Raw genomic sequence first — 15,746 nt, forward strand, 5'->3', positions numbered from 1 at the left:
TATTTCCCTGATTAATATAAAGATTTAGATGAACTGAAATTTAATTTCCGAATGTGTACACAGTTTCCTCGATGTTTCCTCATCCTATCTTAATTTTTACTACCAGCTAAAAAAGCTTCAAACTCCAAAAAAAATCAAAATTTGAAAAATTAAATTTTGAATGAATAATGTATAAATCTATACATTCAAATTTAGATTTTTTGGAATTTTGAAGTTTTTTAGCTAGTAGTAAATATTGAGATAGGATGAGGAAACACCGAGGAAACTGTGTACACATTAGGAAATTAAATTTCAGTTCACCAAGATTTAGGTTACTGGTGCATTTAACAAGATCTTGCAACCATATATTTTTGTCTTATTGTCAAAATTAGCATCTTTTCATTTTTACTTCTTCTCTACTTTTTCTCTTCTGTATACATGTTTTTTTTTATTTCTCTGCCTCGATTTTATTTCCTAGCGATTACACCTATTTATGACTTTAGGGGCACATTTAAGAAGGATTGTGGAAGGTTTACAAATTTTTTTTGTTTTTTTTCTTCCCTTTGTCAATATCTTGAAAGGGTAAAGGACCCTGCTCTATTATTGCAAAGGAGAGCCATTTTGGTTCAGTGGTTAGCAAGACTTTATAAAAACATAAGCTACTATTGAACGTTATTCATTGTTTTAGGATAATATCCATCTATCATGCCTTCTAGATTTGGGTTATCAAATGTAATTTAATTAATTTTAAAGCATTTCATACAATTTATACTTACATCTTCTTTCTTTATCTATCTTTATTTTCTACCTCTCCATCTATCTCTTTCTTTATCTCCTTCTTCCATACTTCTCTCTCTCTCTCTTTCTCTCTCTCTCTCTCTCTCTCTCTCTCTCTTTCTCTCTCTCTCTCTCTCTCTCTCTCTCTATCTTCTATCTCTCTCTCTCTCTCTCTCTCTCTCTATCTTCTACCTCTCTCTCTCTCTCTCTCTCTCTCTCTCTCTTTCTCTCTCTCTCTCTCCTTCTCTCTCTCTCCCTCTCTTTCTCTTTCTCTCTCTGTCTTATAAACATATCATACATCTAATTATCTTTCTATCTATTTGTTTTCTATCTATCTACTTAATTATTGCATCAAATTCTGTTCATAATGTTACTGGTGTTTTGATCTTAAATTTGTGTTTTGTGTGTGTGTTTGATTTTTTAGTGTGTGTGTTTATGAGTATTTCTTTCAGGTTTAGGTCAATGTAATATAAAAAGAGATTAATAGCAATCGACTATACATTCATAATAAAAAGAAAATATAACTTTTAAAATTAATACATCTGTATAACAGTCTATTACAGTTTTTAACTTGCGAAATTGATAATTATTGCACATGTTTTCTAACAATTTAGGTCACCAGTATAGTTTAATGACTGCTAAATTGAATTACTAAATAAAATGTTGTTAAAATGCACTTCATTTAAAGAAATAGATAGATAGCTATGTAGATAGATAGATAAACTTATAAATATGTAAAGATAATTAAAATTTATTGATAGATAGATTGGTAATTTGAATTTTACAATAAAAGAATAATTAATGGTTTGTTTATCAATCAGTCTGTAGTGCAATAATCTCTAATTAGCAGAGTAGTTACTTTATACTTATATTTTTAGGATCACCCAAGATTCGAGTAGCTCAGCGGTCTCCTACAGTAGCTCAACAAGTCCGGTTTTTAGGTAAATATTTCTTGTAACACAGCTACTCTGTAATTGATTTGAGTCCAATCGAACCCTCAGAACGTAGAAAGAGATATTTAAAGAGAGAGAGATAAAGAGAATGAGATAGACAGCGAGATTGATAGGGAGGGTATACAATAATAAGAGATGGAAAGAGAGAAAGATATAGATTGACATAAAGAGACAGCGGGAAAGAGAGAAATAGAGAGAAAGGGAAAAAGTGTTAGGTATAGAATAGATAGCAAAAAAAGATGATATAAAAACAAGAAATTTTATTTTCAGGGACCCCAAGCCCACCGAGGGAAGTAAAAGCAGCCGAACAACCGTAGTAACCCCTCTTGTCCATCACCACAGCCACACTCAAAACACTCAACAGACAACGCTCAACAACAACACAAAGTTTATCAACAGCAGTAAAAGTGATTTTAATGACTCATCAACTCAAAAAGTGATAAAGGAAAGAACGGCAAATGCAAATTTATAGTATATATGTTAAACAAGACATCTACCTGGATCCCCCTGTTAGTGACCTTTTTCGTATGCTAGCAAATTGCTTTCTGCTCTTTTGTAGCGACATGGCTGTGTTAATTTTCCCGACGCTTTTACTTGATTTGTAGAAACCCAATTAAAAGTCGGCACAGGGTCATACAATTATTTAACCCCTTTCCTCTATAGTTTTTTACTCTAATTTTCGACAAGTGTTGCTTAAAGAATAAAAAGTCTTTTGAAAAGGGGTATCATAAAAAAATAACACCATTTAAATTCTTTATATCGAAGTAGCATATAATGTCCCAAAAAAGGGGGAAAATTTTCCAACGTTTAGCCAAAGTATGCTTATTGACGTCATATTTTAATTTCTCAATCGGGATAGTTGTACAAACGTTGTAACGTTTGTCCACTTTTTTTGGAGACATTATAAGCTGCTTCTATTTGTGTAGTTATTTCATAACACTATAGGCTGCTTCCAGAAAAGGTCTACAGGTTCATACTTAAATTTTGAAAACAAAATTATTTGCCTGACTGTAACATCCACAGGAAAACCTGCCACTGTCTTCTAAGCACCAGCTGCTGGCGACAAGAAGCAGCCCGACGACAGCCGCTACAAGAACCGCTACTTTAGCGGCAACAGCCGCCAAAAACTGTGAACCTGAAACTATTGAGTTGGACTCAAGGCATCAACTGATTTTATTTTGACTTTCAGTAGCAAAGCAACTATATAACTCACGTTGTCTGTCGACCGTCTTTAATTTAATTAACTACTGTCTATGTGTCTTTTGTGAAGATTTATGTACCCAATATAAATTCCCAATCAATTTTTCGGTCATTAAAGGTTTCTAACTATAAAATCATTTGATTATTATTACAGTTGGGTTTACAACAACATTCAGCCTTCCAATCTACACAACAATCATTCATCATCCCCGACAAATTCGCCAAGACGGACATCAAGGTATCTAGAAATATAGATAGTAGATAGCAAGGGTAGATAGATAGATAATGTGTACCTTCCTAATTAAATAACAATCGTTAAACATAAATAACATCGAAATAGATAGTAGGTATATGTTTTATAAAGGTATATTCAAAGAGATATTTATGTATAAAAAGTTTTTTTGAATTAAAAGAAAAATTTTGAATATAATTAAGTAGATATTTGAATCGATGTCTTAGAGTAGATTAATAATAGAACAGGTTGATTTAAAAAACAGATAGAAGAAATAATAAAAATTCTAAAAATACATGGAAAAGGTCTTTCTTTATAATCAATCTAAAGGCTGCACCTATATCATATCTGCATTAGTAATGGTAGGAGAGGATATAAAAATAGCCCAAAACCATCATCCTAAAACCTTAATCTAAAAATAAAATAGCTTAAAACCATCCTAGGTCCTAGATAGCACTATTATAAAATGTAGAACTCATTCGGATCAATAGATATAAAAATCTTAAGGTACAGAAAAAAAAGCTTACTTAATACTTATTTATATAATAGGATATAAAATGTCGAATGCTTTGCTAAAATCAAGGTGACTTAAATTAAACATTTATAATACACAAAGTACACTAAACCTTTATACAAATTATTTTGGATCATAGAAAGAAAACGAAGTGGCGGGTTACATCGAATTTTAACAGTAGCTTTTCTTCTATTTCTATCCTATTTCTTAATCCTATGGGGCAATCATTAACATTTACTTAAAATAACCTATAAAAAGCTATTGTGAAAATATGACGGAACCCGCTACTTGGTTTCCCTCATGATCCATTATTTTTACAGAAAGATTGAAAGGTAAACGATTAATATTACATTGAGCTATCCCTGCATTTTTTTCTCCCATAAAATCCACTAAACTTAGTATGATGTACATCCATAGGCGTCCAAGGGGGGGGGGTAAAGGGCCATTTGGCACCCCCAAACGATTTTGGGGGTGCCGTAGGCACCCCCAAAATTTTGTGAACAATACCCCCCCCAAAAAAAAAATACCCCTACCTTGGGGGTGCCGTAGGCACCCCCAACGATTTTGGGGGGGGTATTTACCCCCCGCCAAACCATTTTGGGGGGGTAATTACCCCCCCCAAAATAAATGTTTTTTCAAAAAAATTCTTTGGGGGGGGTAATTACCCCCCCCCCCAAATTGAATGTTCTTAAAAAAAAATTTTACTGAAATTTTTTTTTGGGGGGGGAGGGAGTAATCCCCGCCCCTCCCCCCCCCGCTAAAAAAAGTCATAGTGTGACTCGAGCCTTGAGGTGTAATATATTTTATGTTCCTCGTTTGGTCTCCTAATAGTTAATGAAAAGTATATCCTAAATGGCTTTTGATAGTTTATTTTAGGATAGGTTATATTGGTTTAGGTGATTGCCCCACATGGTTAAGCAATTGGCCCCCCGCAGGGGCTAGAAATAGGAGAGAAGCTTGTGTGAAAAAAAACGAAGAAACGCCCCTTAAAGAGCGTTGCCACAAAAGGGACTATACCCCAATATAGTCCAACCAGTTAAAACAGTTCTTAACCATGATAACAAAAAATTTAATAGTTTGATCATATTTTATTTGCTTGGGCCTTTATAAGGGCTAAAACCATCCCGGGGATCTATGATGTAATTGTAAAGCACTGAAGATTCCATAAAATAGATACCTAACTAAATTAAATATTTCATTAAATAATGAAAAAGAATTTCTATAGGCGATTTCTTTTGGGAGGATGTCAGGGTGTCTCAAAACTAGTTATAAAACTTACCAGGACCTATAAGACGCTTCACTTTAAAGTATAATCATATTAGTTCATTGGTTAGTGAGTTAATTATTGTATTTTTATGTTCTAAAGAATGAGATACTACTATATATTTGAATAGTAGTGGCGCCCTTAGCATCTAAGAACTCGTGTTTTCTAAAGGGTAAAAAGGGAGGAGAAAAATAGCCTAAAACCACTCAAAGGATTGACCTATAATAGTGTGGAACCATCATGGGATCTATGTGAAGCTTTCCTAAAAAGGAGAACTCAGTATTAAAAGTATTGAAATCTTAAGCTATAGTCAAATAAACCTTACTTACTACTTTATGTTATAGGATAGTACTTATTAACTTAATAGATTAGGTAGGTGCTTTTTTTACATAATTAAATTACCCCCCCCAAAAATTTTACCCCCGGGGTAAATTAGTTTTGGGGGGGTAATTACCCCCCCCCCCCCAACAGATTTGGGGGGAGTATTTACCCCCCCCAACAGATTTTAGGGGGGGTAATTACCCCCCCCAATCAAATTTTACCCCCGGGGTAAAAATTTTGGGGGGGGTAAAAAAAAATTTCGGCGCGCTTCGCGCGCCATTTTACCCCCCCCCAAACACGAATTACCCCCCCCCTAAAATTTTTTACCCCCCCCCAAAAAAAAAGCTTGGACGCCCCTGTGTACATCTAACATAATTTAATTACTTATTACCCTGGCATACAGGGATAGGATAATGGATGATATTTTATTCTTATATTGTATCTTAAAAAACAAAATTAAAGGGATCTGAAGGAATAAGACAATGGCTAATAAATTGATGTAAATCCCCAATGATGATACACAAAATAACCCCTTCTGTAGATTGAAATTAGTGGTTGAAAAATTTGAACAAATAAGTTAATGAAACCACCAATCAAAATTCCCCAAAGTTGTTCAGCCAACGAATAAGAAAACATTATTGAGATACTTTGGGGACTAGTGTAATAAACAGCACAGTGTCCCCCCTCTCTCTACAAAATTATGTCTTTGGAAGATTATAATATTTAATAAAATGATTGGGAAATGAATGATTTATCGCTCATTGCCTTATCTCTCAATCCCTGCTTATTACTTCTCTAATTAAATTATTCCAAATATATATAGGATGGGAACGGGATAAGGCATTTGAAGAAAAAACTGGTTGTTGACACGCGACTTTTTTATTTTATGAAAGCAATATGTCCATAAGGACTGGCAGAAAAGTTAATACACAACATTAATGGTTTTATTTTTTAAAATTAATTTTAATCATAATATGTCAAAAACAGCTCAAAAAATTATTACCATCACCCTCCTGTCCTAAAAAAATGTCGAACTGTGGAAAGAAAACGAAGTAACGGGTTTCGTCGTGTTTTCAGAGAAGCTTTTCTTCTATTTTTATCCCCTGCGGGGGGCTCTAACCCTGCGGGGTAAATATTAACATTTGCCTAATCTAAAATAACCTATTAAAAGCAACTGTGAAAATACGACGAACCCGCTAATTCGTTTTCTTTCCATGAAAATGTTTAAATTGCAATCATCATAATTAGAAGGAAGATTAATTTATATTCAATTTCCATATCCCTGAATTAATATCTAGGTATGGGTGTAAAGAAATAAATTCAATATGGCTTATATAAAGTTTATCACATAAAACTGTAAAAAATAAAGTTGTTACTAAATCCCTAAATATGACATTTAATATTGTATTTTTAGGGGTTTCCAAAAATTAATTTCATTAGATACAAGCAGTGGTGTGGACAGTAATTTACCAGGGGTGTGTGAAGGCATTTCTCCTTGATTTAAGGTTTTAAGAGGAATGTTAACACACCTACCCTATAACAAACACCACTGAATAAAAAATGTTTGTCTAATTACAAAATTGGATATATTTTTTATATTGATTCTAAAATCATATACACTTTAGACATTGAGCCCCCAAAGTTTTATAATAACGTTTTCTTAACAATTTGGAACTTTTATTGAATTTTGATTAAGTTTAGTGTCCAAACGTTTCAACTACTAATTGTAATCTACAGAAGAGGGTTATTTTGTGATGTACATAAATTTATTGGCTATTGTCTTATCCGTATCTTCATGATAAACCTTGTTTTTTTGCTGGATTGAATAAATACCTATCCTAATACATTAATAATTCCTACATATTCATTATAATACCTAGTATTAGGAATTTGGGGGATAACTTACAATATAACATAAAAATTTATACATCAAAAAAAAAATATGACATAAATACCTCTTTAAGACATTTTTACCTGAAAATATCCAAAACCACCAAAAACCCCATAAGAAGCTTGCTTAGAACATATTCTAACCAATCCAAATCCAAATTGCTTATTAAAACTGAAACCATTGGCAGTTTTGTACGACAAATAAATGTAACTATGTTGGGTTTTACACCTATCTACAGTCCTGATATGACAATAGAGTTCAGCCCTATACATCGAGATTGTGTGATGTTATGTTATGTTTTTATTTCTTTGGAACCATTCTCTTGGATATTAAGAGTAATTGGATTACTGTATTCCTTCTCATTTAATTTAATTCAATTCTAGGTGTCTTACGGTTTAGTAATATTGAGTAGCTGGATAGTTAGATAAATTGATAGATAGATAGATAGATAGATAGATAGATAGATAGATAGATAGATAGATAGATAGATAGATAGATAGATAGATATATAGATAGATAGATAGATAGATAGATAGATAGATAGATAGATAGATAGATAGATAGATAGATAGATAGATAGATAGATAGATAGATAGATAGATAGATAGATAGATAGATAGATAGATAGATAGATAGATAGATAGATAGATAGATTATATATATAGCAGCTACATTACTAAGTAAATATATTATAGAAAGTATTTTTTTGACAGCCGATATATGACGTCATGGAGAAATCTCTTTTTTATTCAATTAACCTTTTTCTAGTTTCACTTTTTTCTAAATATATTTTTACATGATTTTGAGATAGAAAGATAGATAAAGAGCGAGAGAGAGAGAAAGATCCAAAAAAATATAGATATATTTCGGTCACAAAATTTTCAGCTTATTAACTTTAAAAAATAAAAGTTCTTTTAATCCTATGGATAAAAATATTCTACTATTTAATCTTTTAAACTATCATTTACAATTCTTATTAAATCTTTCTTTTTTTAATAGCGTAAGCTCTATTACTAGGGTTGGACCAAATCCCCCCAAATTTTTTGTTTTACTTTTTCTTTAAATCTAAATTAAAAATTTAAGTTATCGAATTCAATTCCCCCGTCCTCAAGTGCCTCTAGAGGCGTTTAGGAGCGTAGCTGCAAGTTTGTAATAATATACATAGTTCATTTATGTTTTTAATTTTCTCTTTCTTTCTTTTTATCTATATATCTATCTCTGAAAAAGATGTATATAAAGTGTGTTACTTTATTTTATGTTTTATTATTATTAGGCCACAACTTGGTCAAAAATGCTCACAAATCAAACCTTTTTCGACCGAAGATGCTCAAATGGTTCCTTTACAAGCCCAATCAATCAGTTTTAAAATATCTTAATATTTCAAGAAAAATTTATGAAAATACTAAAAAACAGCAAATTTTGGTGTTGCCTTTTATATGCACAGATACCATAAAATCAACAGAAAAAATACTTATTTTTACTTTTCTGTCATTTTTAAAGTTTGATTCTGTTAAATTGGCTATTCTTGAAGGGATTTATGCATTGAAATATACTGAAACATAATATTGGGCAGAAATTAATGTATTTCAAAGAAAGAAAATAAAAAAATAAGATATTCGACTTCTATCACTTCAGAGGACAGCTGCCAACCCCCAGTTGACAGGATATAGTTTAATACTTGTTAGCAATAATAATTAGCCCAAAAAGTAAAACAAAAAGTTTTTTAATATGGTAATAAAATGATAATCTAAATCTTAATTTTGGGGATGATGATCTGAAGGATGCTCTTACTGGTGGTGATGATGACCCAGATGGTATCCAAGTACATGAGCATTATGACAACTCATCTATTGAACTATGGTCCAATTTTTGTATTTGTAGCAGCCTCCAATTAAAAGTTGTAACAAGAAATATAACCATCTTTTAAAAACTACCATATTTACCTTATGAATTGGAGAATTTAATAACCATGATTGTATGTTTTGGGATTTCTCTTGATTGGAGAATGCTACAAATACAAAAATCGGACCATAGTTTAATAGATAAGTTGTCATAATGCTCATTTATTTGGATACCATCTGGGTCATCATCACCAACAGCAAGAGCGTCTTTAAGATCATCATCCCCAAAATTAAGATTTAGATTATCATTTTTTTACCATATTAAAAAAATTTTTGTTTTACTTTTTGGGCTAATTATTATTGCTAACAAGTATTAAACTATATCCTGTCAACTGGGGGTTGGCAGCTGTCCTCTGAAGTGATAGAAGTCGAATATCTTATTTTTTTTTATTTTCTTTCTTTGAAATACATTAATTTCTGCCCAATATTATGTTTTAGTATATTTCAATGCATAAATCCCTTCAAGAATAGCCAATTTAACAGAATCAAACTTTAAAAATGACAGAAAAGTAAAAATAAGTATTTTTTCTGTTGATTTTATGGTATCTGTGCATATAAAAGGTAACACCCAAATTTGCTGTTTTTTAGTATTTTCATCAATTTTCCTTGAAATATAAAGATATCTTAAAACTGATTGATTGGGCTTGTAAAAGAACCATTTGAGCATCTTCGGTCGAAAAAGGTTTGATTTGTGAGCATTTTTGACCAAGTTGTTGCCAAATAATAATAAAACATAAAAAAAGGTAACATACTTTAAAGGCCTAAGTATCTTAGCCCCTTATCTGTACTTAATCTACATAATTTTTATCTTTTTTACTTGTTTTACTCTTCCCCCCTTTCTTTCTCTCTTCTTTTCTTCTCTATCTCTTCCTTTCTTTCTCTCTCTCCCTTCTTTCTTTCTTTTGTTCTTTATCCAAAAATCTTTGAAATAAATTCATAAAGCTTAAGTATCTTAGCCTCTTAATTTTACTAATGAATATCTTTTTTCTTCTTTTACTCTTTATATAGTTGTTCTCTCTCTCTCTCTCTCTCTTTTTATCTATCCATTTCTAAAGTAAATGTATTTAAAGCCTAAGTATTTTAACCCCTTATTTCTACTAATATTTATCGTTTTTATCTTTTTTCTCCTTATTTTCTTTCCTTTATTCTCTCTATGTAGTACTCTCTCTCTCTTCTTTTTTTTGTTATCTATCTATATTTGAAATAAATGTATATAAAGCCTAAGTATATCTTAACCCCTTTTTTTTCTTTATTTCAAACTATCTAAATCTTACTTACAACTCAACTTCTTTTCTCTCTCTCTCTCTCTCTCTCTCTCTCTCTCTCTCTCTCTCTCTCTATTTCTCTCTCTCTCTCTTTTCCCCTGTTACTCCCATTATCTTTTACCAAAATCCAGCCGCTGAAAAGGGATTTAAGCCACGGAAGTAGGGATAGGTAAATTGTATTAAAGAGAAACGTCCCTTTCAAATGATTATAAAACGTTACTTATCACACACATAAACACAATAAAGCCATGATAAAGCTTATGTTCAAAACTATAACGAGTTTCTAAAATTTATTATTTTGTTATAAATTTGAAAAAAAATAATATTCAATGCTAGAAATATAGATATTTTTTGTAGTATTAAGATATTAGAGAAAGGTATTTATGATTTTAACCAATATATTTTTATTGCCTTCCATTGACAAATCCCTGTAACCCTGAATTTAAAACCCTGGCAAAAGGATTTATTTCATTGCTTAATAAATTTTACAGTTCAAAGAAGGAGAAACAATTTAACCAGCTTTAACTTACTGTTCATTCTTATGGATAGATAGATGAATAGATATATAGATAGATAGAAAGACAGATAGATAGATAAAGAGATAAATAGATCGAAATATAGATAGATGGATAGTTAGGTAGATGGATATAAAGGTAAATAGATTGATAGAAAGATAGATAGATGGATAGAAAGATAGAGAGATGGATAGATAGATAGTTAGATGGATAGAAAGATAGTTAGATGGATAGAAAGATAGAGAGATGGATAGAAAGTTAAATAGATGGATATAAAGACAGATAGATATATGGATATAAAGATAGAAAGATGGATATAAAAATAAATAGATTGATAGAAAGATAGATAAATGGACATAAAGATCCCCTCCTCCCTTATTTCTTTTCATTTGTTGTTGGGTTTTCTGAGCTCAACTATGTACTTTGAGGGAAATCGCTCTTTTTATATATATTTCTATGTATTGAAAGAAATTTAAAATAGTTGTAAATGAAAATAAAGGTTTCAACATAACAAATTAATAAATAATTAAATCTTTCTAACAAATTAAAGATCAAAGAAAAAGCTACATTGGAAATAAAACAAAAATACGAATTAAAGCAACAAGAATAATTATGTCCATTAGAACTGCAACAAATAAAGGAACAACAAAAAAAGAACAGTAGATTTTCTAAAGAGAAAATCTGCATACATATTTTGAAATTAAATGCTAAAAGGTCTTACTTTTCTGTAAAAACTGACGGATATATATGCTCTAATTATAGAGCTGCTGCGCTTCTAAAAACAATAGTCTGTAAACATATGTTTATATATTACTGTGTTTATCAGGGATTAAGGGGACATTGGGCTCTAAATTACACTGGTACTCAAAGTTTTATAATCAAGTTATCTTATTCATATGATCTAAACATTTGGGTACCTTTATTTAATTGTAATAAGTTATTTCCCAACTAGCAGTGTCCAAACTTATCAACAAATCATTTTTATCTAATAAAGGGATAATTTTGTTAAACATATGAGACGTAAAAAAATATTGTCCATTATCTTATCCCTTACGATCCCTGGTGTTTGTTTAAGTTTTACTTTTCCATTATTGACATGAAAAGCTTCTGATTTTATCTTAATTTTATCATTTCATCTATAATTAACAGAGAGGAAGGCACTGGGTTGTTATTTAAAGTTTTCACATTTGTTGTCTTTTATTAAAATGATAGGTAGGTACAAATTAGCAGCGTTTAACCTACAATTTTCATTTTTTTGTAATCAATATGTACATAGATAGATAGACATAGAAATAAACATTTGACATAATAAACAGATGAACGTTTGACTTATAGTTAGACTCTAGCCTCTAGGGGCTTTGCCCAAAGAGGTGATAAAAAAAATTAATATTTATTGTTTTTAGTGAGAGAATGTTGCTATTCTTTCATTCAAAATAAATGCTGGAATAAAAAATAATAAAGGGCAGCCTGCGGCAGCCTGTAGCAGAGCAAAATAAAAAATAAGGGGGGGATTTTTTTGTTTTTGGGGGGGTTAGGGGTGTCCCACCCCCCAAGAAAATAGCTTAAAACCACCACAGGACCAATAGGTATAATCCCTGAAGAGTAGAGCCCAATCGGTTCAGCGGTTACCGAGATCTTAAGCTTCAGACGGACAGACAGACGGACAGACATCAAGCTACATTGTATTATAGATAAAAGACATCAAGTTTTAACATAAAAAATTCCACAAAAGCATTTGTTAGAACTATAAGATATAAATTATAGCCTCTGGCCAAATGCGGAATTTAAAGAACAGGAATATTGCACTCAAAGAAAAAATATTTTGCCTTAAAACTTAACCAGTAAAATTAATATTTTTCTCGAGAGAAAAGGGCAATGAGGGTGAAAGTTAAATCATCAACAATTGTCCTTCTCCTGCAAGCCTGGTTTTCTAGTTTTTCTAGATTTTCTTGTGTGTTTTTAAAGATGCACTGTGTTGCTACAACCATTTCTTCCCTTATTACTACTTTAAATATTTTACTTTTGAATTCAACCTTTTTAAGAAAGAAGCTACTATATAGTTATGTGTATCTTTCCTTCTGTCTGTTTGTCAGTATTTTATTCAACTTTATATTTTCTTTTAGCTCAATGTTAGACCTTGTATATTTGAAAAGGCTGCCCCACTCTTGAACGTAAAATCCGTATAATAATGCAACAGGATGTCTGTCTGTCTGACTGTTTGTACGAAAGTATCTCGATAACCGCTAAACTAATATGGTTCTCCTTTACATCTAGCGGCCTGGAAAATATTTTTGGCAGACAGATGATCTTAACATAAATTGAAAAACAAAATATTTTATGTTCTTCTATAATCCCTCAAGAGGCGTGTAGTATAATAAAGAAATGGATAGTTTTATATGTAGAAAATAGAAAATCAAATATTCTCTGGAAATTTAAATCCTTGTTTTGTGTAAATTGTAGCAAACTATTTTGTATTCAGTTTGAGTTCCCTGCTCAGCAGTATATTTTGCCAGTCCAGAATCAAGAAACAGGACAACAGGAAACTAAATAATAAAGGTATGTAGTCTAGATAGGTAGATAGATTGATAGATGGTTGGATCGATAGATGGTTTAGAAGATGAATCGATAAAGAATTGATAGATGGATCGATAGATGGATCGCTAGATGGATTGATAGATGGATCTATAGATGGATCGATAGATGGATCAATAGATGGATCGATAGATGGATCGATAGATGGATCGATAGATGGATCGATAGATGGATCGATAGATGGATCAATAGATGTATCGATAGATGGATCGATAGATGGATCGATAGATGGATCGATAGATGGATCGATAGATGGATCGATAGATGTATCGCTAGATGGATCAATAGATGGATCGATAGATTGATCGATAGTTGGATCGATAGATGGATTGATAGATGGATTGATAGATGGATTGATAGATGGATTTATAGATGGATTTATAGATGGATTTATAGATGGATTGATAGATGGATTGATAGATGGATTGATAGATGGATTGATAGATGGATTGATAGATGGATTGATAGATGGATTGATAGATGGATTGATAGATGGATTGATAGATGGATTGATAGATAGATTGATAGATGGATTGATAGATGAATTAAGATATAGATAGATAGATGGACTAATAGATAAATTGATAGATGGATTGATAGATGAATTAAGATATAGTTAGATAGATGGACTAATAGATAAATTGATAGATGGATTGATAGATGAATTAAGATATAGATAGATAGATGGACTAATAGATAAATTGATAGATGGATTGGCATATAAATTAATAGACCGAACAAAAGATGGATCGATAGATGGATCAATAGATAAATCAATAGTTTAAAATATGGATGGATTGATGAATGGATTGATAGTTGGGTTGATAGTTGGAGTAATAGATTAATTGAGAGATGAATTAATAGATTAATTGAGAGAAGAATTAATAGATTAATTGAGAGATGAATTAATAGATAGATAGATAGACTAATAGATATATAGATCGATGAATTTGAAATGGATCAATAAATGGATAGAATATAGAAGATGTATAAATATCAAAGATAAAAAATAACCTGAATTTATGAGGTATATTCAGATTATTATGTGTAATCATTTATTATTTACTATGAATAGCTGACAAATTTGGTGAAACTTAAAAGTTTCTAGACACCAACTTTTATAAAGATTTTCAAACATTTTCTTTTTTATTCACAGTTAAATTAGGATAGTTAAACATTTGTATAAGTACATAGATAAATACATAATAAAGAATTCAATTAAAAACATACATCAAATAGAATGTTAATCATATGCTTTTTCAGACAAGATGGATACCAGAATAATCCTGAAGGGTCCTGGCTCCAATCCTGTTGTAACCAAACAAATGACTGGCTTTACAGATGTTACCCAGTCAACAACAATGCACCAGCTATCAAATTCCGCCAATATGAACCATCACTCCGTCAACCTCCACTCAAATCCCGCCATTAGCCTAAACTCTAATTCAGTGAATGTTACGCCACAGTTAAACACTCGCGGATTTTCTGTACACTCTACGCGCACTTCCTCTAATTCTGACTCGTGGGAGTCAGACTCGGATGGCCAATGGCCGTGTGCCACGTCAGCAAAGCTGACCGATCACAGCCAATGGCAGGGCCGCTCGCATGCAGGTGACAACCAATGGCAAACCAGGACAATTAACGGCAGCCAATGGCAGGCCAAGCATAATAAAATGGGCCAATGGAACGAGAGTGATGTAGTTAGTGGTCTAATGACACAAAAACGAACTTATGGGGCAAATAATACAATGAGTATGAAAATGGCAACGCCATTAGTTTATCACAGAAGTTATGCCACAAGAAATTCAAGACAGGGTAAAGCTTATGTTTAAGTATTTTTGAGATTAATATAGCTTTTATTACAGCCGTGACAGTGGTATGGCCTTTACTGTTTTATTTAAGGAAGCCAAAATAAAAAAAAAAGAATACTAAAACAAACTGTTCTGTTTTTTTCTAATTTAAAGCTAATAGCATAATGTTTTTACAGAGAAAACAGTTTTATTTCAGGAGCTGTATCTCTGTCTCAAATTGATAATATAAAAACAAGGATGGCAACATCCATAAGAGCGAAGCACTGAAACGGTAGGACAAACGGACATTAACACTTGTATAGCGTCTAAACTGAATAATCAGAATATAAAAGTATAAGAGTTGAAGCAAAATTGTAAGTAAATTTGTTGAAAAACTGCTTGATACAGGATAATGTTTATGGACAAACTTACATTTTAGGACTTGATTATAGAGTTGCTTTGCTTATAATATTGTTCTTTGTTGTCCCAGGAATCAATATACCAAAAATCAGATAAATCGGATAATTAGATCTCATAAAAATTTGTTGTTAT

The 15,746-nt window shown here is 31.5% G+C and overlaps 1 protein-coding gene across 1 annotated transcript in view; it reads left to right on the top strand.

The window, feature by feature from the left end:
• Nucleotides 1–15,515, top strand: part of LOC145335368 (uncharacterized) — a 54,188-nt gene extending 38,673 nt beyond the window's left edge. Inside the window, exons 8-13 of the mRNA XM_080181111.1 lie at nucleotides 1,635–1,697; nucleotides 1,980–2,152; nucleotides 2,731–2,869; nucleotides 3,064–3,147; nucleotides 13,292–13,368; nucleotides 14,668–15,515. Coding sequence (XP_080037237.1) covers nucleotides 1,635–1,697; nucleotides 1,980–2,152; nucleotides 2,731–2,869; nucleotides 3,064–3,147; nucleotides 13,292–13,368; nucleotides 14,668–15,236 — 1,105 coding nt within the window. The 3' untranslated portion in view covers nucleotides 15,237–15,515. The remainder of the gene's footprint in view (nucleotides 1–1,634; nucleotides 1,698–1,979; nucleotides 2,153–2,730; nucleotides 2,870–3,063; nucleotides 3,148–13,291; nucleotides 13,369–14,667) is intronic.
• Nucleotides 15,516–15,746: the final 231 nt, after the last annotated feature.

This window comes from Acartia tonsa, chromosome 13 (assembly GCF_053477335.1).
Source record: "Acartia tonsa isolate MP-2025a chromosome 13, ASM5347733v1, whole genome shotgun sequence".
NCBI lineage: Eukaryota > Metazoa > Arthropoda > Copepoda > Calanoida > Acartiidae > Acartia > Acartia tonsa.